This window comes from Condylostylus longicornis, unplaced genomic scaffold, assembly GCF_029603195.1.
Source record: "Condylostylus longicornis isolate FDR11 unplaced genomic scaffold, ASM2960319v2 ptg000030l, whole genome shotgun sequence".
Classification (NCBI taxonomy): domain Eukaryota; kingdom Metazoa; phylum Arthropoda; class Insecta; order Diptera; family Dolichopodidae; genus Condylostylus; species Condylostylus longicornis.
The window spans coordinates 1411189-1435006 of record NW_026577999.1 but is presented as its reverse complement, the minus strand read 5'-3'; the positions used below and the strand labels follow the sequence as shown (position 1 = coordinate 1435006).

At 24.4% G+C, this 23818-nt stretch overlaps 1 protein-coding gene and 1 non-coding gene across 8 annotated transcripts in view; both read right to left on the bottom strand.

Moving 5' to 3' along the window:
* Nucleotides 1–2275: 2275 nt before the first annotated feature.
* The window catches only part of LOC129607919 (probable WRKY transcription factor protein 1), a 139523-nt gene continuing 117980 nt past the window's right edge, over nt 2276–23818 (bottom strand). For 6 of the 7 annotated variants that reach the window (XM_055519173.1, XM_055519176.1, XM_055519177.1 and 3 more), the window contains 7 exons: nt 19831–20074; nt 17262–17675; nt 12588–12692; nt 6149–6411; nt 3691–3826; nt 3544–3612; nt 2276–3475 (listed from right to left, as the gene is read on the bottom strand). In XM_055519173.1, the coding sequence (XP_055375148.1) occupies nt 3281–3475; nt 3544–3612; nt 3691–3826; nt 6149–6411; nt 12588–12692; nt 17262–17675; nt 19831–20074 (1426 nt within the window). In that variant the 3' untranslated portion in view covers nt 2276–3280. The remainder of the gene's footprint in view (nt 3476–3543; nt 3613–3690; nt 3827–6148; nt 6412–12587; nt 12693–17261; nt 17676–19830; nt 20075–23818) is intronic. The other variant, XM_055519179.1, reaches the window with a different exon arrangement.
* Nucleotides 18106–18294, bottom strand: LOC129608195 (U2 spliceosomal RNA). The gene has a single exon (XR_008696877.1). It is a non-coding gene; the product is annotated as a U2 spliceosomal RNA (small nuclear RNA).

Below are 23818 nucleotides of genomic sequence, written 5' to 3'. Positions count from 1 at the left end.
TGTTATTTTTCATTTAAATTTTATTAATTCTTTCTTTCACTCTTTATTAACTTTTAAAAGAAAAGCACTTACTTTTAAATTTTTAACAAATTTAAAATATTTTACATAAAATTCTTTTTTGTTATACATACAAGAAAAAATTTCAAAAAAAAAATATCTTTCAATATTTTCACGATTTCAATTCTTTTAACAATTCTTCACAACTTTTACTAGACGACTGAAAAGTAAATGAATATGATTGAATTTTACTTAAGTTTCCAATGCATTGTAAAAAATTTTATATTCCAGTGTTTCGATTTCGTTTTGTTTCAGATTGACATAACAGCACTTTCAAAAAAGTAAATTAAAAAAGAAGTTCATGTTTATGTATTTTTTGATATATTAGAGAAAAGGTACTGTAAAGTGTCAATGTAACGAATACGTAATTAAATTTTTATGTAAAGAATTGACATTTATTATGTGATATTTCAGATCCACTAGTACGTTTTGAGCAACCAAAACTGGGTTTAGCTAAATTACTTCGGAGAAATGTGTAGATGATCTCCAGTAGGTGGAAAAAATACTTCCAATACAGTTTGAACATGAAAAGGGAATGCAAATAATGTCAAAAACATACTCCTATTTAACCACATTGAACTCATCTTGTGAATTTTAGTTATTGTTTATTGAAGTCTACTGTAACGTTTTTAGATACAACTCTAACTACTTATATTATAACTAATGCATGCATTGAACCAATTTTTATTTATTTTGAACCAACAAAGAAAGATCATGTAAATTTCATTTTGAAAATAATCAAATTTGGTTTTTTTTTACCTTTTTTCTCTACACGTTACAATTATATTTTTCATTAGCTTAAAGGAACTTGAAAAATATATCTAAGAAGCTAAGCATATTATAGAAGAGTATTTTATTAATTGACAAATTATAAATTCGTCCCCGACGACGTCTCATGCATAAAAATTATGTGAGCTTGTAAATTTTATAATTTTTCGAACTTTATAGAAATTTAATTAAATTTTTAAAGTTATAAGTTCTAAACAAAATTAAATACACATATGTATGCGTACTTACCCTTGATTAGTTAACTAATTGTATTAACCATTATTGTTCAAGTTTTAAATTCGCATAGTACTGTCATTACCATAAATAATAGTTATAACTTGTTAATTTATGCTTAAGCAAGCGAACAATTTATCAATTAATTTTTTCCAAAAATTATATTTTGAAGTAAAGGTGACAAAATAAAAAGAGCGATTTTCTTAGGCAAAGCGAAAATATTCCGATAAAATACAAGTAAACATGTATATAAATAGGATTGGTATGAATGAAGCGCAATTATGGGCGCGATTAATTCGAATATAATTCGAACACAAAATTACAATGCTTCATTCTTTTAAATAAAATTTCAAAAAAGAATTGTGAATTATTCATTGTGTGAAAAAATATTTTTGTTTTATGATTATTGTGAATGAGAATTATAAAGTTTCGTTTCTGAAACAATTTTCATTTTTAGTTCCTAAAATCTACACTATGTACAGCGCTATTTTCTAAATAAAAAAACAAATGAAAATGAAATAAGAAATTAAGAAAATTATGAAAAGAAGAAAAACAAAATTACGTTAGCATCTCAAATGTCAAATGTGATGTGACCAAAACACAAGAAATTGTTTGTTTTTATTTGATTTGAAATGTAAAAAAAAAAATCAAATCGATTTTGAGTGTGAATTTAAAAGTTTTGTTAAAAAAATTAAAGAAAAAGTAAGCTGTTAATTAAGAAAAAATAAAATATTGTGTAATAAATAATATTTATTAGTTTTAATAAGTGTTGATTTTCATATATAATAAGTATGTAATAAATATTTTTGTGTAAAGTGTTATAAATTTTTTAATGTGTAATTAGGATTTCTTCATCAAAATCTAATAATAACTAATTATTTACTAAGGAATTTATTCCGAATTACTTTTAGGTAATTTATTTTTTTTTTATTATGATAATATATTATTTATACTTTTCATATAGTCTATAAATTTATAATTTTAGCTGTACATACTATACATATCTGCATGTAATGTAGATATCTAATATAAAATTTATTACCGCATGTCCTCTATTTTGTAATTGTAACATATTTTTTTTAAGGACATCCTAAAAATAACGCGAGAGTTCCCTTGGTAACTTGTATTGCAAATAAATATGTTGTATGTAGTGTGTGACATATTTTAATTCAGTATTTAAAATATTGCAGCTGGTTTTTGTTATTAGTTACTTATATAGTTACTTATGTATGTATGTATGTGTATACCATGCATGTGCATTAAAAATCTTGCTAAAATTTGTAACAAAAAAACATATTTTAAACTACGTAACAATTCCTACTGTTTTTGTTAGATAACATTAAAATATAAATAATTTATTGTGTTATAGCTTAGTTCTTTGCCTGAATGGTATGAGTCTGCTCAATATATGATACATATGCAATGTGTTTTAGTTTAGCCCTATGCCTCAATGGCGTGAGTATGACGTAGATGACCTGACGTTCTGTTGGCAGGTGATTAGGTATATTTTTTACTTTAAATCAATAGCTAATCAATAGTATATAACAATAAATTTTGTTTTTCTTTTAAGCTATCAAATTGCAATAAGTCAAATACCTACTTAATATTAATATATAATAATATAATGAGCAGAGCATAATGTGGCCGACAACATAAAAGCAAATTCTATAACTTTTAGTTGGAAAAACCGCATATACCCATGTACTTATACATTTTTAAAACTTAAATTGTTAAAAATTTTATTTAACATGCATGAATTACCATAAAAGCATTTTTAAATTTTCAAATATTGTTGACTTGGAAGCTATTATTTATATTATATTTTATAATTTTAATACGACACGAATATCGATTACTTATCGTGTTCAACAATAATAATCTCTTGTAACATACATACTTATGTATGTTTAATGCTATATAAGTATATTGTTATTATAGTCAGTGACCTTAACCTTTTGAAATAAATAATTTTATGAATCGTATTCAATATATTTATGTGTGTGAATTTGTAAAAGAAATATTGATAAATATTTGAATTGGAATTGGTAAATTTAATGATATTTTTTTGAAAGAAAAATTCTCTATAACTTTTATATATTTTTAAAAATCGATTTTTATAAAAAAAAAACAAAAAAAACCCTACATATTTGAACAAAAAAATTGCAATAACAATAGTAATAATTTTATATAATAGATTAATTAATTGTTTTCTTGTGTTTCTTTAAAATCCAGCTAAAACTGCATCCAATTCCTGTTGTAAATCAGCTGCTTTCTCTCTAGTTATATTAATTTCATCTTGTAATCTATCAACATTTGTTTGCAATAAGAAATTAGTCTTTTTCAATGCAGTTAAACGTCCTTCATGCTTTTTAACTCTTGGTTCCAAATTAGATTTTTTCTTTTCGTTTGATGCATCCTAGACAAAAACAAAGATAAAATATAGTTTACAAATTTCATAAAATAAAAAGAAATCCAAATTTTTACCTCTGGTTCAGATTCTTCACTTTCAGATTCAGTTTCTTCTTCTGATTCAGATTCTGATTCTTCAGATTCCTATTTTAATATATTAGAAAATAGAAATTTTAATCTATGAGAAATGCTATGAATATTAATGCGAGTTTAATAATTTACCGTTTCTTCTTTTTCGTCTTCTTCGGCTTCATCTTTTTCATCGAGTCCATTCTCTTCGTCATCTTCGTCTAATGTCATTGTTGCAGCCATTTTTGCAACTTCTTTTTCCAATTTTTTCAATTTCTTTGTTTCTTGTCTAAAATTAATTAAAAAACATTAAATTGTATTTTTAATAATTTTATAAATTATGTTAGTATTTTTTATATTAATTTAAATTACAACATTAAAATATTTTTGAATGCAAAATTTCAATTAAATTTTTTGCCTATAAATAAAAAGTTTTAGGTCTAATCCTAACTTATACAGTATGTGTATATGGATACTCGTGGTTTCCAGGCTGTGTGTCATTGGAAAATAGTGAATTTATTAATAAAATTTATTAACAAGTCCTTAATATTTAATGTCAGCGTTAATAGGAACTCTTACAAATAATAAAGCAAAAAATGGAATTTAATCTATTATGAAAGAAAATTCCGGATGGGAATTTATAATAATCGATATTAATTCTTTTCTTTCTTGTTAAACGGGGTAAAATATTTTAATTTATATGCAAATATCTTTTCGTATACCACTTTAGTAAGTGCACATTTTACAATCTTAATACTTATTTGATGATAAGAAAAAACCTACCTCATAATTTACTTGTCATACATTTATTATTATTATGAGGCGAAGAAAATATCTAGTTAAATTCATTTAATCCTTTTCAACATAATCTTAGTTGCATTTCTTTAAGGTAATAAATTTGCATACTATGTACAAGTGTGTGTATCTGAATACTAAAGTCAGTATGAAATTTGAAAATATCTGTATTTTGCATTTATATTCGTACATTTATAAGGTTATATGTACTAAAATTGTGCTTAATCGTATACTTATAATAGTCTAGTAAATGTTCTCTATTCCATGGTGTATTATTTACAGAGTGTTAACTATAGATAGGTTGCCTCTAATTCAAGATTGTTCACAATTGAATTCGTAACTCTGAATTTAGTTTCTTATTATTTAAAATAAAATATATTGGTCTTAGAGAATTTTCTAATTTTAATAGAAATTAGTGCTAATTTTAGTAATTTATATTAGGTTCAAATTTCTAATTACAGATTTATAAGGCATGCTAAAGGATCGAATATATTAGAACCATTAATAAATATAAATCAATGGTTTTAAATATGATTTCAAATTTGATGGCTTAAAAAAAATGGCATCTTAATAAGAAACCAAATATTGTAGTAGTTATTAGTTTTTATCTCCCTTGGGAGAGAAAAAATTTATAGAGTGTGCTTAAATTTTTGAACGATATCGGTACTCAGAATTATTATTATTATATTCATTTATTCATAAAATTAAATTTCTAAGGTCATAAATTAAAAAAGATTAAAATTATATTTTATTTAATTGCAATGAATATTTATATTTTAGCCGGAATATTTATTAAAAATTTAAGTAAACACTAAACACTCAGTAAAATAAATAAGTAAATAGGGAAAAAAATTTTATTTATCAGACTAGAATAAGTAATTTGAATGAACCACTTTTGGAATTCTCACCGTTATGTGCTTTATAAATGTATACATGTATATGTATATTTAATGCCATGTTAGTTAATATTTTGCAAAACATAAAATATACTGTGTAGGACAAACTTAAATTTAAATCCTTTCAAAAAAAAAAAAAAAAATTAAATGTTCACCAAAAGTGAATTTAGCGTATTAAATGTACAGGGTGGTTCAGTGCCTCAAAGTTTGAAACTAGGTGCAAAATCTCAACAGTTTTTCGCGAAATTTCCACTTGCTCAAGTTCTTTTCGCTTATAACTTCCGTCCGGAAAAACGTAGAAGGTTTAAACAAAAAAATTCCGAAAAGTCCAGTAAAGGGCTTAAAGTAAACTTATATTTTTTTTTTGGTTTTATGTACTTTCGGAAACACAAGCATTCGAACTTCCAAATTTTTTAGTTTTCTTTAACCCCACTCTTTCGCATGAAATTTTTGGAAATTTTTAAAATTTTTTATTTACAAAATTTTGTTCAGTTTTTCAAACCTTTAATTTATACTTTTACTTAATCACCCTGCATACATACATATATGTGCGTTTATGTAAATGTAAATACTTGATTATATAAGTGGGTATTACTTATATATATATATATGTTTAGTAATAATACAAGTACGTACTAGTGGAATGAATATTTGCATATATGTATGCATAAATAAAGAGTGTTCATAACAGCCAGAGCATGCTATTATACTCATTAAATGTGAATAATAAATTAAAAGAAAAAAAAAGGAAAAAGGGTAAATCACTTTTTCAAGTTGTCATCGTTGCCGTCGTTGTCGTGTCCTCGTCGTTGCTTTTGTCGTGCACTTCAGTTAGCTTTGAAGTCAAGTTATATAAATTTTACCTTTTCATTGTAAACTACAATTTTTTCTTTTTTTTTTGGATTTTTTTCTTGACTTACTTTAACAAAGTTTGATTCTTTTTCATTGCTTCTTTAATATTTGCTTTTTCTTTTTTAGCTGCCATCTCCTTGTCTAATAATTTTGTTAGTTTTGTTCTTAAGAATACAATTTCACGTTCCAATCGTCTAACTTTACGTGCTTCTTTCTCTTCTTCTGTATCATCTTCATTATCTTCAGATTCTTCCAATTCTAATTCAGGTGAACTTTCTTTACCTATGACTGTACTTTGTCTTCTTAAGTTGCTACTTGATGGTATAATACCCTATAATGAAAATATCAAAAATAGTTATGTATGTTAACACAAAAAAAAAAAAAGAGAAAAGTTTCTCTATTATAAAATTCTTTTCCTTCTAGATAAAGAATTTGTTTTTTTTTGGTTCTTAAAATAACTAGAAGAAGTGAGTAAGGTATATACTGAAGTTATGGTAAGTTTGGTAAGTAAGTATAGAAATTAAAAAATATGGAACACTTTTTCTTTCTTACTCTTTTGTTTTTGTTTTGAAAGAAGTAAAGGAGTTAGTTATCCATAACATTATTTATGTAAAAAAAAATATGAGAGTGAATAAAAGTGAATGATAATAAAATATAAAGAATTTTAATAAAGAGTTTTAGTGTTAAATATTTTAAAAAGAGAAAAACAAAAAAAAAAAAATAATTCAAAAGGACAAGAAAAACAAAAAGGAAAAAAAAATTTTTTTTTGAATTGCAAATGATAAAAATGAGCATATTTTATAATTTTTATTTAGTTTAATTGCAGTGCTTTATTAAAATACTAGACAATGTGTTTGAAAGTTAACTGTTAAAATACAAAAAGAACCGATCATTAGACTTCCAGGCCAAGTCTCATAGAAGTGAATTTAAAGGCAAGAAATATTGGCTCGAGGAGTCATAGATTTCAACTAGATTGGTAGATTGGTACCATTCGGTTCACTCTTGCCCCACTCAGTTCCCTTAAAATCTACAAATCTAAATTTCGAAAAAAACTTTTGGGAACAGTTTTCAGGAATAACTTTACTTGCAAACTCTCGCATCTTTAGAAAACGAAATTATTTTGATTAAAGGGAGCTGGACCAGATTAAATTTCATGATATTTTTATTTAGACTGTCAGTATACAAGTTTTCGAACTGGTGACATTAATCCAACGTACAATAACATTAACTGAAGTACACGAGATAGTGGCACAAATGATTTTAATTGGAGTCATCTGTTATTCTATAACGTAAATAATTTAATTAATGTGAATATTTTTCGACACTAATCAGTTCGATTTTGTTAACTTGCATACTTTTCATAAAAAATTACATATTGAAACTGGTATTAAATTTAATTTTTTGTAATTTTGCCGAAATTTGTCAAAATTTTTGTAAAGCACTGTGAAACTCAAATTTTTATCATATTTTTTTTTTGAAAATATGTTTTTAAAAGAATTCAAAGGATTATTTTATTAGTACACATACATAGGCACGTAATTTTAATATTTAAATTTAGTTTGTAATTATATGTGTATTGTAAAAAAAAAATAATATACCACACTCAACAAAAATAAAAAAAAACCGGAACGAGACACAATTTTTTAATGAAAATTAAAAAACTCCACAGTACACTTGTGAAATTTATTATAAGGATCTTCAATATTTTTTTATTTTTTTCAAATATACACTTAAGTATTATAAGTGTATATGAGACCTTAGTAATTAATATATTTTTAATATATTCAGCTCTTTAATATTAAATTAGTATAAGTTTAGTTAATATGAATTCCCGCGGATGTTCTTTTTCAATTTTTAAAAAAAAAAACCTTTTGAAAATTTAATTAATTATTCGAATTCTATGCTGTTTAAAATTTACTGCATTTAATGCCTTTGTAGTCCTTATACGGTATATTGATTACAGTAGAGTTAACAAGTGACAGTATTATGTTAAATAATATGGTCACTTGTTAATAGGCTAGACGAATATTATTTTATTGTAAATCTGTTTAACGGACATTGATTCGAATCTACGGGTAAATAATTGAAAGGTTTTGTTTATTAATATCATTTATATTGAATTGTAATTGGATGTAACCAGAACCGGATTATGAGTGCTTTTTGGTAGATCTGGAAATCAGTAATTTAATTATGATTTCATTTTATGTTTTAGCAAAAACAGCCAGCCCCTAAATGAAGCCGAAGTATACAAAAAGAACAAAATATACATATATATTTAAATATATTATTATTCTTCATTTGTTCTTCAGAAACGCGTTTTATTAAATATCTCTTGCAATAATATGAAATATTAAAATTTGAATTTTACAAATTAAAATTTTTTGTTATAAGTAAGTAATTAAAACTTTTGAATATAATTATTATTTTAGTTAATTAACTTGATATTATTACCCAACACATAATTAATTAATAATTTTTAAATTTTTATAGTTAATCTGTAATGTTTGTATATTGAATTTATTTTAAATTGAAATATTTATAATTAATTTACGTGCAATTTATTTATAATTAATTACGTTATGTAATAACATAATATAAAATATTTAAATTTCAAAAAGAAAATTAAATTCTTAATGTAATTAATATACATTATAATTATATACTAATAATTAAAAATAATTAATTTAATTAAATTGCAATTAAAAAAATTTATTGTCAGAGAAATAAAATTGCGTATTTAATTAACTTGTAATTCTTATTATTAAATCAATAATTTTTATAAAATATACATTATTTGTATTATTGCGATATATCTGCACAATTAAAGTCAGTAAGAGTGAAAATTGCCCTGTATTCTTGTTATTAAATTTTATACATTGCTAAATCTTCGCAATGGAGCGAAATTAGTATATTAGTAGCGCAGCTAAACTATATAAATTTTTATTTGATTTTATATATAGAATAATTAAAAATATGGCCATTTTTTGGTATGTCAAAGATTTGACGATCGTTTTAATCACTTAATTTATTTGAATGACAATCATTTACAATTAAAAAATTTTCGCAATTGAAATTTTTAAAATTATTTCAATAAAATGGAAAATTTAGAATTTTGAAATATAAAATGATAAATAAGATCACTTGTGCATCAACTTTTAAAGAAATGCAAAGAAAAAGAATATTAAAATAATAATCAGTTGCGTTGGCAACGTATATAAGAATTTATGATTTGTACGTCATGTCACATTGAATTAGTCATGAATAACGTCAATTGTATGCATTTGATATAAGTATGTACTAGGAAACCACTTATGTTGCGTATTCATTACGTTATGTTTTTGTAGTGTCGCAGTTATTGTGATGCAGCGCGCGTTTATGAAAATCTCTATTATAATTTACTTTCAATTAAAATTCATTTTAAAATAAATTACGTTTGATTAGGTGTAAATAATAAAATTATTTAAATTAAATTTTAAAATATTTAAAAATATTTACTTAATATTTAATTTTTACATTTTCCGCGCCAATACATACTTTTAAAATTGATAACAAATAATTTGTTAAATTTTTTTTTTTATTTTTAAATCAAAACCCCGGAAGAAATTTAAATTATTCAATGGATGATAAAAATCTATTAAAAAAATTTTATTTTTTAAATATTTTATTTTAATTTCAAGTATAGTTCAAATATAATTTTGTTCAAATGAAATCTACAAACGTGAAATTTACTGAATAGATTTTAATAACCCATTAAATTCAGAATTCATTTGTATATGTGATATGAAAAGGATATTCCCAACTATATTGAGCTTTTTATGCTTGCATATTCTTATGTTTTTTTTTGTTGACTTTTTATGAATGCTTTCCGTACTAAATAGAATTTTGTTTCATATGATGGCTCTTTTTTTCTATATTACAAAATTATGTTCGTGCAGTTACTTTTTCCTTTTCATATACTAAAAAAAGTAAACTAGTTCAACCGCTAAAATATTCCGGTAGCTCTGGTGAATATAAGGTTTTTTTTCAACTCAATATTAAGTTGAATATTCATTTCTATGTGCATCAAGTTTTTTAAATTCCTTGTCACATATAAATAGGAATTTAAGTATGTAAATTGTGTTAGGTGTTGCGAAAATTGTGCACCGTTTATAAAGTGATACTAAAACGAAAGTTAATTAAGTTTACTCATGTCTGTATGTCTGTGTATTGGCACGACTAATCAAATATGTAATCATTTTTTTTTTTTTTCGAAAAAATGTGCAAATTGTATGAACCGATTTGTGTGAACCACTTACGTTACATGCTATAATCTTAAACCACTTACGTTACGTGCAGTAGGGTAAGCAACGAAGAATGAAAATTTTCTTTTTTTCAAAATCCTTGGAGTATCAATATAACAAGAGTTCGGAAGAGCATATACCATATCGGTATTTTAGGTATGGACGAATTGAACATACCTTAAGGTATGCTAGATCAACTACAAATTGCACTAATTTTATTTTTAGTTTTTTTTCTTTTTTTCACTTTTTTTAACATTATATTATATAGTTAATCCACGAATATAGTTTTACATCTTTGTAAAATTTCAATATTAAAATTGAAATAAATTTTTTCATTTAATTCATATAAAACACATGTAGATTAATTTTAATTGCATATGTAGATGTAACACAAATTTTACTCTATAGTCTAGAGTTCAAATCAAATTCTGTTTAACTGCATAAGTAATTAATGTGCAAGTAATTGAGCACATAATATAATAATATCATATGGGAACTGAATTTGTTCAGTTTACCTTATTAATTTTAATATTTTCAATTCATTAATTGAATTTTTTTAGAATATTTTGATTAATATTAAGCTACTCCTAAAAGTTAAATGCGAGACTTAAATTCTCATACCCTCGGATTTTGTTAATTACATTTATTGCCTAAAATTTTTACAATATATTGAGAAGTTTTGAAGATCATACAGCCTTCTTTTTTTTTAAAGTTTAAAATGATGAAAATGCATAATTGAAGGTGATGAAATACCTTTTCCAATAAATTTTTGAATTAAAAAATTATGATGTGATGATAATTTAAAGTTTTGTAAATATGTATATCTTCTATTTATTGACATATAGAATTTTAATAACTTGTAACATTAACGATAATTATTAATTATAATAATTAAAATTACATAACAGTACTTTTATTAATTTTCTGACACTGTTGCTCAACAACAGTCGTCGTTTGAATGTCTGAAATTTGTGTTTTATTTGAGCCCGCAGATGCTGCTCATATATACTTTTTGCAACATTACCTTACAGTACAAAGAAAAGTACAAAGCAACTGCAAATTCGCCCAAAACAACATTTTAAATGACCGATAACGAATGAAAAATGGAAGAAGAGCGATTATTCGCGGCGAAATTTCCAAATTCGTATCGATTACATACTATATATATACCTAAATGGGATTATCCAGAATGAAGCGATATTACCACTGCGAATTTACCGGACGACGGTAAAATCCTGTTTTTTTATCCTTGCCGATTTTTTTTTGACATCATTTGTTTCCATTTATGTATCACATTATATTTAATAAAGAAATAGCATGTTTTTGATAATGCTCATGTACAATGTAGGGCTTTTAAAGCTTTGCAGTTTTAACCTTAAGAACTGTATTTTCAAAAATACCCATACTGAAAAACTGATTTTGCCGTTCTGCTATTGTAAAGTACAGTACTGACAAGGGAAATCATTCGCTGTCTTCCTTCTTCTCTTTGGTTCTATTTTTACACTAAATTGATTTGACGTTGACAACATACTGTCCAACGAATCACATGTGAAATGTCATAAATAACAACATGAAAATTACCCGTTATATATCAAACTATAATAAAAACATGTGCTTGTTCTGATGATTACCATTTATTAGAATTATTGGTTAGGTATTTTATGTTAGAGAAAATATACATATTGACGAAACAATAAAAAAAAGTTATATGAGAGAAAAAAAATTACATTTCAATTTAATTTAAAAAAAAAAAATTAAAAATAAAACCATTTATTTACTATTTTTCTTTATTATAGAAAATATTTTTAGAATGTGAAATCAAAAACAATATTATTCGATATAACAATACAAAAAATGTACGTACGAGTATACATTGAATTTATACATATATAAAATGTAGATTTGTAATTATTATTAGAATAATATCAAAATGAAAAATAATAAAATTGTATGTAGGTGAAAAATAAACGTACATAATATATTGTAATTAATGTATGTACGTATATATACAATATAATTATTATTTAATATTAAATTGGTTTTTGTTTTCATGTGAATGCATAAATACATTTAAAATACACAATAATTGAAAAATAAATTGGGAATTATATAACACGAATATAACAGACAAAGACAGAGAGAGAGAGTGAGAGAGGAATGACGTTATATTCTTTTTATTTATTTTGTTTTTTGTATATACAACACATATAATTACTTATTTAATTACCTGGTAATTACTATTTGAATAATATTCATAATTTTCATCATCACAATAACTATATTGCGATTTAAGTTTATTTGTTGAACCATTGGAATTTTTATAGTAATGACCCTTTAGTAGTTTTTTTTTTTATTTATTTTTTAATTCATTTATTATTAGTTGAGTTGGCATTTATATATTATCATTTTTTTATTATTATTATTATCATTATTACATATTAGTTATGTAATTAAAAATAAAAAATTAATTTAATGTTAAAATAGAAAATAATAATAAGTAATATAAAATATTTATACGGGGCGGATCTGTTGTTAAAGTCAAAGTTGGCGGATTATGTCGCTCATCGAAAAAAAAATAGCGAATTTTTATGAGATAATTATCTTAAACGCCTTAAAAAAATCAGTTTTATGGCCAAAAATTTCGTGTTTTAACAACTATTATACGAAAACGATGACGAGCAATTGTTCGGGCCCCTTTCACTCGAAAAGGAATTATGTCTTTCTTAGGACAAAGGGGCCGCGAACTGGCCATTTGTACTCACTGGACCTTGTCTCTGATGGTGCATCGGAAAAGGATGGGTAAGGTAGGCGATGAGGTCTGCTGTTTTTGCCTGGAGGAGGACAAAACAGAAGAGTATTTATCGTGAGACGTTAGTTCGTTTACGATTGAGATGCTTCACAAAAGGCTTTATGACCACGATGGTAGTTTCGCGGCTTGAGGTGGTTGTTATACTGCAATTTGTCAGGCTCCTAGATATAGTGCTAATGTAGGTTTTAGTCTCAATCACTCAGTAAAGATTCTTTGGATCGTCATGAGAAGGGCTTAGGGCTCTCGGTCCCCGGCGGCAAAAGAAAATCCTAAACTACCTCTAGAAGTCCGAATTATACTTCTCCCATTCACGCCTCATATTTACAATGTTTTTGTAAAAAACTCAAAGGAATCAGCCATCGAAGAGCTTTAACACCAGAACAAGACCACCCTGTACTTAAAAAAGAAAATATAGAAAAATAATAAAGAAATTTAATTTAAAATTTAGTTATAAGTATACATAATAAAAAAGCACAATTGATTATTATATTTCATTTAAGAATTTTATGAAAATAATTAAAAATAGTAAAGAATATTAAAAATATTTGTTATACTCGTATATGTAGAGAAGATAAAAGAAATAACTACTATTATATTTAGTTAAAAAGCTTCAATTAAATAATTATTAATTTAAAATAATAAAATTAATGGAAAATTTCTGATTTATTTACATTTAATCGAATTGTGAAATTTTATGTAGGAAGAAAATGAAATAAATTGCATAATTTTTTTTTTTCAATTATAGAAACTCGACCTAAAATAAATTGTGTTTTTATTATTCTTTATCTAAATGAATTTTTGATAATTATCAATTTATTTAATATTATTTTGTCACTATTTATGGAGAATGTAAAGGAGAATGTTATGGAGAATGTATAAGGTAACGGTGAGAAAAAATGTTCGAAAATTAAAAGTCGTATTTGTACGAAAAAGTACGAAAACTTAAATATTAAATTAATTATTGAACAAGTAATTCAAGGTTTTTTAAATTTCAATTGAATGTTGATATTTAATTTAGTCGAATATAAAAATTAGGTAATGAACCTCTCATTGAGTTATTTCGCCTAAAATCGTAAATATTCGGTCCCAAAAACGATTTTAAGCAAGAGATCGTTGCAATTATTGTAGAAATATAAAATTAATGAAAAATTTAGATTGAAGTTTTTAATTAAACGTTTGTATGTTGTGTGGTAAATCCGAATCGTATATTTTTTTAATTCTGTAAATGACACGGGGCGATGTAATCGTATAAATATGTGCATGATTTATTATAGAAAATTTAAATACGACGGTAATATTTTCATGCACAATTTCAATGCATTAAAGAAACTCTTATCATCATTATTATGCATCTAGCTGCCGCAATGGTTTCAATCAAACGACAAGAATATTTAGGGTTAGTCTTAAGAATCTTCAATTTGTTAGAAAAGTTCTATGTCCAAGATTTTTTTATAGTTCATTTTTTTAATTGTTGCAAAATTTTATTCAAAATTTAATTAAAAAAAAAAAATTAAACAAACAAGAAAACTTTAATATTTTTTTCTTTCTGCTTTTTAAATTTTTCATTTTATTAACCTTCAATATTGTTTTAAAGTTTCCTGGAAAAAAAAATAAAAACTTTGAACGGAAGTTGGTTACGTCGGATATTGTAAATCAAAAAATCAGGAAAAGTTTTCATGTTTTTTTTTTTTTTTTGCATTTTTATTTAAAAAAAATGAACTTTTAAAAAGAATTTTGAAAATTGCAATTGAAAACTTATTCAAAAATAATTTTCTCTTTTCAAAACAAAAAAAAAAATACAGGAACCATAAAAGTTTTAAGTTAATTCGCTTTTTGTTTTTGTAAATTTTCATTACTTATTTCCTTTAAACCTGGAAATCTGAAACTGTTTATAGTTTTTGTTTTTTTTTTTTATTAAAAAAATTAAGTTTTGTAAGTTGTTCCTTGTGTTGGCGTTATGAATTTCCGCAAGAAGCATGAAACTTTTATTTTCCGAGAATTTTGTTTTACGGAAGTAAAAATTTTATTTTGATTAACTTCCAATTTATATTAGTATATGTGTACAAACTTTTAAAGTATCTTCAAATTAATGAATCACATATGATTGATTTCCTTTAAAAATAGGAACACATTCAGTAAACTTTAATTTTTTTAAGAAGTTATTGAAATGCACGGGCGCATTTAATATGAAAATTATTTTATTAAATTCTATAGAAAATTAAAATTGAAATTTATGAGAATGAAAATTCGAAATTCTTAGAAATTATATGTGAACTTGTGATTTAGAATTCTAAATAATTCAATTGAATTGAAATTTAATATTCGTATTTTTGATTTTAATTATCGTCCATGAATACCCTCTTTCATATTAATTAAAAATAGAATTTCCAATATTATTACGAGTATTTTAGGAAATTTTACAATAAAAAGGTTAAAGTTCAAATAAAAAATTTACAGAAGTTTTTTTTTATTATTGAAAAATGTCTCATACTTTTCAGATATAAAAATTTATTGTTAAAATTTTCGTTTCGGAAGAATATTTTTTCCCTTTAAAAAAAATTCCTCCCTATACGTGGGTCGAATTTTATTTTTTAATTTTTAATTAACAAAATAGAAGTAAAATTTAATGTTACTAATTTATATGAAGTAAGCAAAGTAAATTACTACCCTTAATACAAAATAGATAATAAATGAAATTTTAGTTTTAGTCGCTGAGAAAATTTTTTTGCATTTCTAATGAATTACTAGTCCCTGAAAAATTGGACAAATGATTTTGCATATATAAGCACTATAGGGTTTGAATTGTTGAAAATAATTATGAAGTAATAAATAGAGGTCAAAATTTTCTGCTACCAAGCAGCTGTAAATCTTTTTCTTATACATGAATTTGTTCTTCAACTCGAAGCAAATAAAAATATTTTTTTATTCCTGCAGAATTTTTTATTCATGCAAATGCATAGATAAATATGAATTTATATTCCTGCAACCGATTATTGAATTTTTTTAGTTCTTTTAATAGTCTGAACTTTTTATAGTTCTGTAATTAAAATATTCGCCACTATTTCTTATAATCCTGCGTTTATATGACTGTGGATGATTTAATAACGTTCATTTGATGAAACATCGAAGAACATTTTTAGGTAATTGAAAGAATTCAAAGCAAAAAGTCGTGTAATGCTTTAGAAAAATCTTGTTTTAAAACCAATTATAAAATCTGTATTTAAATTAGCATTCTAGTAATTCTATAGTGAATACGTCCTAAGTTTAAGATTTTTAAAGTTTTCATTAAAAATAAACATTCGTAAATATTTCGTTAACTTCGTTATAATTTTTAACTATTGTAATTGTAAACATATTCGGCATGATTTCTGAATTATTAGAGCTGGCCAGTGTAGTCCAGTTTAATTTAGTAATTAAAATTCATTGAGTATAAGTAAAAGTGTTTCGGTTCGGAGTAGTATTGATTTTTATTTTTTTTATTCATTTAGGAATTTCATTTTCCTTTTGGTTTTGTTTTTGCCTTGATAAAATGACCATGAAATTTTTTGAATAAATTTTTTGTCTTACTTCTCAAAAACTTTAGTAAAAAATTTTTGAAATTTTTGTTTTCCCTTATTTTTGTTATTTTTAATTTTTCAACAATCCTTAAATATTTTTTGAGTCGTTTCACATTTAAAAAGCAGAGAATTTATTTCTAAGTAGTTTTTTGTTTTTAAATTTTTTCAACGTAACCTTGAATTTCTACTTGTCAAATAAAAAAAGGAAAACCAATATTTTTGTATTTACTCTGGTATTTTTTTTTGGGTTGCCTATTAAAGAAAATTATGCAATTTATTTCTATTTTTTCTTCTCGAATTTCTTTTGTTATTTGAATTGTCAAATATCTATACATAAGAACTGATTGTAATCCTTACAAAAAAAAAATTGTATATGTATAGATAATCCTTGTTTTTTATTTAAATAAAACGGACCCCGAAAAAAAGAATTGATTAATTTTAATATTTTCCTGTTGCTTTTGTTTTCCCATTAAAAACAAAAACGAACAAGAATAAAGATTTTTTTATTCCTTATTTTTAATTTATTCCTTTTTACCTGTACTGCTTGCATTAGTTTCTTCTCTAATTCAATTATTTTCCTTCTTTGTTCTTCTACTTGACCTTTAGCTACATCTAACTTTTCAGCAGTATCATTATATTTTTTCTCTATTGTTTTTGTTTCTTTTCTAGCATCTTCAGCATCCTTTTTATATTGTTTAACTAACTTATCATCAACACTACCACCACCACCGCCACCACCACTATCACCGCTACCACCGCCTTTATTTGCTAATTCAGCTTCTAAATTTGCAATTTTTGCTAATAAACGTTTATTTTCACGTTCTTGAGCTTCTTTATTTCGTAATTCTAAAGCTAGCATCTGTTTTGTGCTTTGTAAATCATCTCTTAATTTATCGATATCATCCATTTCATCAGGACTATCCTCTAGAACTTCATTTGGAACAGCAGCCTTAAATAAATAAACAAATAAGAATTAAAAAAAATAAATAAAAAGTAAAAAAATGCAATAATAAAAAAAAGGGATGGTTTAAAATTAAAATAAATGAGTAAAAATATTTAATCGAATAAAAACAAAAAAAGGGGGAAAAAGAAGAATGAAATATTAACGAAAAACAAGAAAAATTGAAGAGAAAGGATTAAGATAAAATTTAAAGAAAAATATTAGAATTTTTGACTACAGAATTAAAAAATTTCTTGGTTACGGGGAAAATTCATTTTACGTAAACAGTTTGAACATAAAAATCGAAATTAATCTAGGTAAAATTTCTTTCGGCAAAAATATAATTACCGAATTTGCATAAAACGTATTAGTCCGAATTTTTAATTCTTTCGTTTTTAACATTTTTTAAAAATTTTAAATAATTAACTATTTTTGAAATATTTATTGGGCCGAATTCCTAGCTGTACTGCAATACTCCAACCCGTGATAGAGGTGGAGCAAGCCCCTAGCACTCCATCTATTTCCAAAAATCAGGTTAACATTTGTGACTTCTTTGAAGTCTATCAGATGTTAAGCTGATAAGAACAGATACTACACTTTGATCTTAGCCATAAGGCCGAGAAGCGATAAGAATACTCTAATTTTATATTTTACTTATGTACGGATATCAAAAAATCAACTGTGAATTATAAAATCGAATTGAAATTTTTATTTTTTTTTCTCATACATTTTATAAAATATGATTACAACGAAGATATTTTGTAAAAATTATCAAATATATATAAAATAAAAATATCCAGGTAGAAAATTTTAAACAGAAATGTATGCGTCACAATCACATAGCATCTTAGCATTTAAACATTTTTTTTCTTGAAGTTTCTAAAGCATTTTGTTTCCCAAAAGAACAGTTTAAGTTTTCCGAGTTTAAAGACATTATCTGTACATACATACGAATATGAACGTACATACTCGTATGTGGTATCAGATCCTTGTTTCTTTGAATGTCATGACCTAAATTTTAAAATATTTTATTTTGTCTTGAGACTTCTTTAATATTGCGTATAACAAGAAAGAAATTATTATAATGGTTTTTTCTTAAATTTTTTTTTTCTTTTGCATGGTATTGATGTTTGAATAAAAAGTTTTTATATTTGAAATTATTTTTCAATATTATTTGTGCGACAATTTATTTCAAAGCAAATACTTAATATGTATACGTATGTATGTAAAAGGTACTTAGTATTTAATAGAGTACGTAGTACATTTAGTATAGTGAGGTGCCAACTTAATTCTACATTGTTTTTGTGTACATACTTAGCTATAAAAGGGAATTATTAAGACTGATTACTTAATTTAATGCGTGTGAATTTGAAATAAATTATTGAGTGTTATAAATTTCTGAAAAAGTCTGACTGAAAATAAAAAATAAATATCTAAAACATTTCAATGATGCAGACAATTGAGGCAAGTCAAAGTGTAATAAATGATTAAATAAAAGTTTAAATATTTTTGTTGAGTTGCAAACAATACATACTTGGGTACAAACCCAGGGAAGAAGAGAAATTTTTTTAAAAATTTTCTTAGGAATTCCAAATATAATATTTAGACTCTTGAACACAAATTGGTCCATTAAATTAATTGGTCAATTAAATTATTGCTAAAAATTCCATTTTACGGTCTTAAACAACCATTTTCTAAGACAAATGTTAGGATTTTTCAAATACATACTTGCACTTGCCAGAAGAAATTTTTCAACTTATAAATTTCATTTGGTGCATATTTGGTACTCAAATTCTTTGGAACTTAGATTTTAGCGTATAGCTAGCTACTTTAATTCAATTTTATTTAAATCTCTAATTAAATAAAAAAAAAGGTTATAAGAATTTCTAATTTTTTTTGTACACATATTAAATTTTATGTTGAATTAAAATATCCTTTGTAAACTTTAAGGAAACACAAAAAACAAATTTTGAAAATTTGTCATGTACTAATTTTTATTTACTTTAAATTTTGTGTTTAATTTCAATAGAGGGCACAAAGAACCTTTTACATGCCACATGAAAATTTAGTAATTTTATTTTCAATATTTTCTATATTGCTTATATATAGTACACATATATATATATACATATATACAATAATATAAATTTAAAATTTTGTTTACCTGATTTAGAACTGCTTTTGATTCAGATTTTTGTATTTGTTCCTCTATAGTCATTTGACGTCTGAATTTACGTAGTCCTTCTAATATCGGTTTACTTCTATCATTACATTTTGTTGGCTTTAATTTAACACCCGATTGAATTTGCTTTAATAATTTATTATGAACATTTGCTTTTTCTGTTTCAAATACAAATTGACCATCAACTTTTGTTACCGATTTGCTAATAGTCAATATTGGTTTGGATCTAAAAAGGAGAAAAAAAGATGGGTAAAATTTTTTTTTTAAAATATTGAAATTTTTTTTATGCTTTTAATTAATTTTAAAAGAAAATAATTTTAACATCTTAATTAACAAAGAAAAAAATAACACCATTTTCGAATTTAAGTTTTCATGTACTATAAATTCTAAGCTGTTTGATAGCCAAAATGTTAATGGAATTTTTAAAAGAAGACCGGCGATATAAATGTACGTGCATGTTGCTATTTTGCCTACAAATGCTTTTTCGATAAGAATTAAATTTTAACGACGCTAGAGTGTTCCAATCTCAACTCCATTAGTTTGAACCAGACTCAGTTAGAAATCATCATAACGATTTTATTAGACCTCCTCCCAGAAATCTTTCCTCTTCTGTTTCTCAAAAACTTGTTTTTTTATAGCCTTTTATATAATAATAATAAAGTCGAATTTCTTTTTCAGGTTATCGCATCAAATTTCAATTTATGACGCTCGTTTTTTGGAACCATACAAAAACTTTGAGGTCAATTAATCATCGGTAAGTAATGACAAAATATATTTAACTAAACTTTAAATAAAATTTCTGTATTTTAATAATTTCTCTAAAAATTAAGGAATTTTCAAATTCTTTCATCTAAATTCAGTTATTGTATTATGTCGTAGTATGTGCTATGGAGTCGATTTTTCTAAAAAAATTCAGAATTGAGCTACATACATTTATATCAACAAACATTGAATAAGACAGTTAATAATTTGAATCTATTCAATGACGTACCGTTTTCATCAAGGAGAAAATCTAAGATTATATCTACGACAAAATCTGACAACTGTCGAAATTTAGAAAGTTGCTACGGAAATTATAAAGTAAAGATTATAAAGTATAAATTATAAAGTAAAAATTACCTTATCGCTGCTCAAAAACCCAACAAAAAATTAATTGTCGCAATTTTACTTTTAAAAAATCCGACAGGTAATTTGATGAGGATAAACACTCTGATTAAATTTTGTAGTATATGAAAATAATACATATACGACAAATTAGATGTTGTCGTATACTTATGCGAGTATTACCTAAGTTTAATTTAATTTTTAATTTCATTTTAATTAATTTAATTCTTAATTTCATTTTAAATTAATTTATAATTCTTAGTAAGTATAATAATTTCCGACTGTGTATTTTCTGTATTTTGTTTATACTCTGAACTCTGATTTTACTATGAAATTTTGTTATAGTGTGTTAAATAACATTTTAGACATATTCTGAAAGTTTTAATGGAATGACTGCACAGGTTCAGGTAGCTGCTATACAATTCTAAAAGTAAATTCTAAATATTCAAAAAAAAAAAAAATAAAACCGGCCGCCTGAAATTTGGCCGCCGTGTCTCAAAATATAGTTCAGATATATCTTTGAAGTTTTTATGGAATTACTTGACAGGTTCGGATAGCTGCCATACAATCTAAAAATCTAGAATTAAATATTTGAAAAACAAGTTTTTATGCTCAGATTGTTAAAGCGCGGGTATAAATTAGTCGGTGTAAATCGAGTGAAACGTTCCTACTCCTTTTTAATTTATGTATTTTCACTTTCTATATTATAAAGAACAAAATATCCTTTGTTTGCTTGTATCGATCATCAAATCATCTCAGTACCTATGTACATAATATTATGACAGTTATATACTCACATATATATACATATATATATACTTATGAAATTATCAAGTAATTTACATTCAAAGTGTTCTTATGGAAGTGTATATAGAGTAATTTGCAAAAAGTTTTTAATCAGATTACATTTATAAAAAAAAAAGAAGAAGAAAAAAAGTAGGGGAAAATTAAATAAAATTTAGGTTAGTAATTCGATTTGCTTTGTTATTTGAATTCGATACTCATAATTAAAATGCTCCAATGATATAGTTAAAATAATCAGTAGTCAAATTTATTTATAATTATAAAATTTATCGTAATTATGTAGTACATACATATACACATAACATACATACATATATGTATACAATTTGTAAATTTACAGATGAACAGTAATAATAATAATAAAAAAAAATTAATTTTTACATTTTCATATTGGAATTAGGTCAAATCAGTAAAAATTTACTGTTGTTGATTATTCGATATCAATTACAAAAATAATCGATTAGAATGTGGTAGAATAGAGAGAAAAAAATAACAAAAAGAGAATAACAGAAAAGGAGAATTTTTGGTTTTTTTTTTTTTTAAATTACACACAATTTAAAATGTACAGTTACAATGTAGGAAAATTTATTTTTCTCTCATTATAAGGGTAAAATTAAATAAAGGATAAAATGAAGAAAAATATTTAAAAATTTTATTGTTTCGCACAAGTACGATAAAGTTTGGGCGCATGTAATGATAGCCTGTTGCCAAGTGGAATAAAAAGAATTTTTTTGAATAAAAAAATCCTAATAATGAGCCGCATTTAACCCATGCTGCAATGAATTTATATTGCTTAAATTTGATATTCGTTTAGCTCTATAGTTCGATTTAAATATATATGTATGTATGTAGTTTAAATCTAAAGTGAACAAAAAATTATTAAATGGAAAATATTGCAAAATTAATATTGTATAATTGTAATAGTTTTGCAAACACGCTAAAAGTGATTTATAGTGGAAGTTTTTCTTATGTGCAATGTGTAGTGCAATATAACGTAGAGACAACGAGGTGCATTAGTTCAAGTCAGAGTTTTCGGAAATTGAAGCTATTTTCTCTATATATCGTAAAGTAACAAGAAACTATAGGGTTATAAAATAGAAAGCGTTCCTTATAACCTTGATATTTTAGTTAAAAAAAATTCTTAATTAAGGCCTAACTTTTTTCTATTATACTAATTTAAATTATTATGGATAATTTGCTTTTGTATGAAAAATATTAAATTCTCATAAATTACATAATCTATAATAATTTAACAAATCCCCACAGCTGTTCCAAATAACTACATATTTAGAAAATTAAAATTATGAAAATTTTATAAGTTTAAACCATACAAGTGTATGTACATATGTATGTATGTATATGTATACATGCATACTTGTGTATATGAGTAGTTAACAAGAATGTTTGCGGCCATATTAATCAAAATATTAAAATTTCTATTCTATAACATAATTTTCTATTAGATAAGTTTTTTTTTTTTTCAAAAATTCTATATTATGTAGAACAATATTTAAAATTCATATATAGAGCATGTTTTTTCCAGTTTTTCGAGGCTGTACTTATAAATAAGTGGTAATATTTTCATAATTTTTCCACAAAATTTTATAGTCATAAGTATATGATTATATGTCTATATTGGTATGTATATAGGTATGATACTTATGTACGTAGAGGCATATATAAGGTATAAGAAATTTTGTATATTTTTAGTATTAATATAAAAGTGTGTTCCAAATTTTTGTTTTTGAGTAAGTGCGGCGTGAGCCAGGTAATGTATGTAGCAGGGTGTACGAGATTCGATGCCACTCTCGAAGCAGAGAAAGCCTCCTTCAACTAGTATTAAAAAACACCAAGTGATATTTAGCTTTTTGCTCTCTCCTTCTTGAGCTATGAGGGTCAAAGTTGGAATTTCTTTTTTGAGTATAACCAACATTGTATACAAAAATTGAGTTTAATTCATTAATATAACTGGAACATCTTCTAGTATTTGGTAGTTCATATATTGTATATGTATGCATCTATTTTGTATTTAAATGTTGGCATATTTTTCACTTTAATTTTT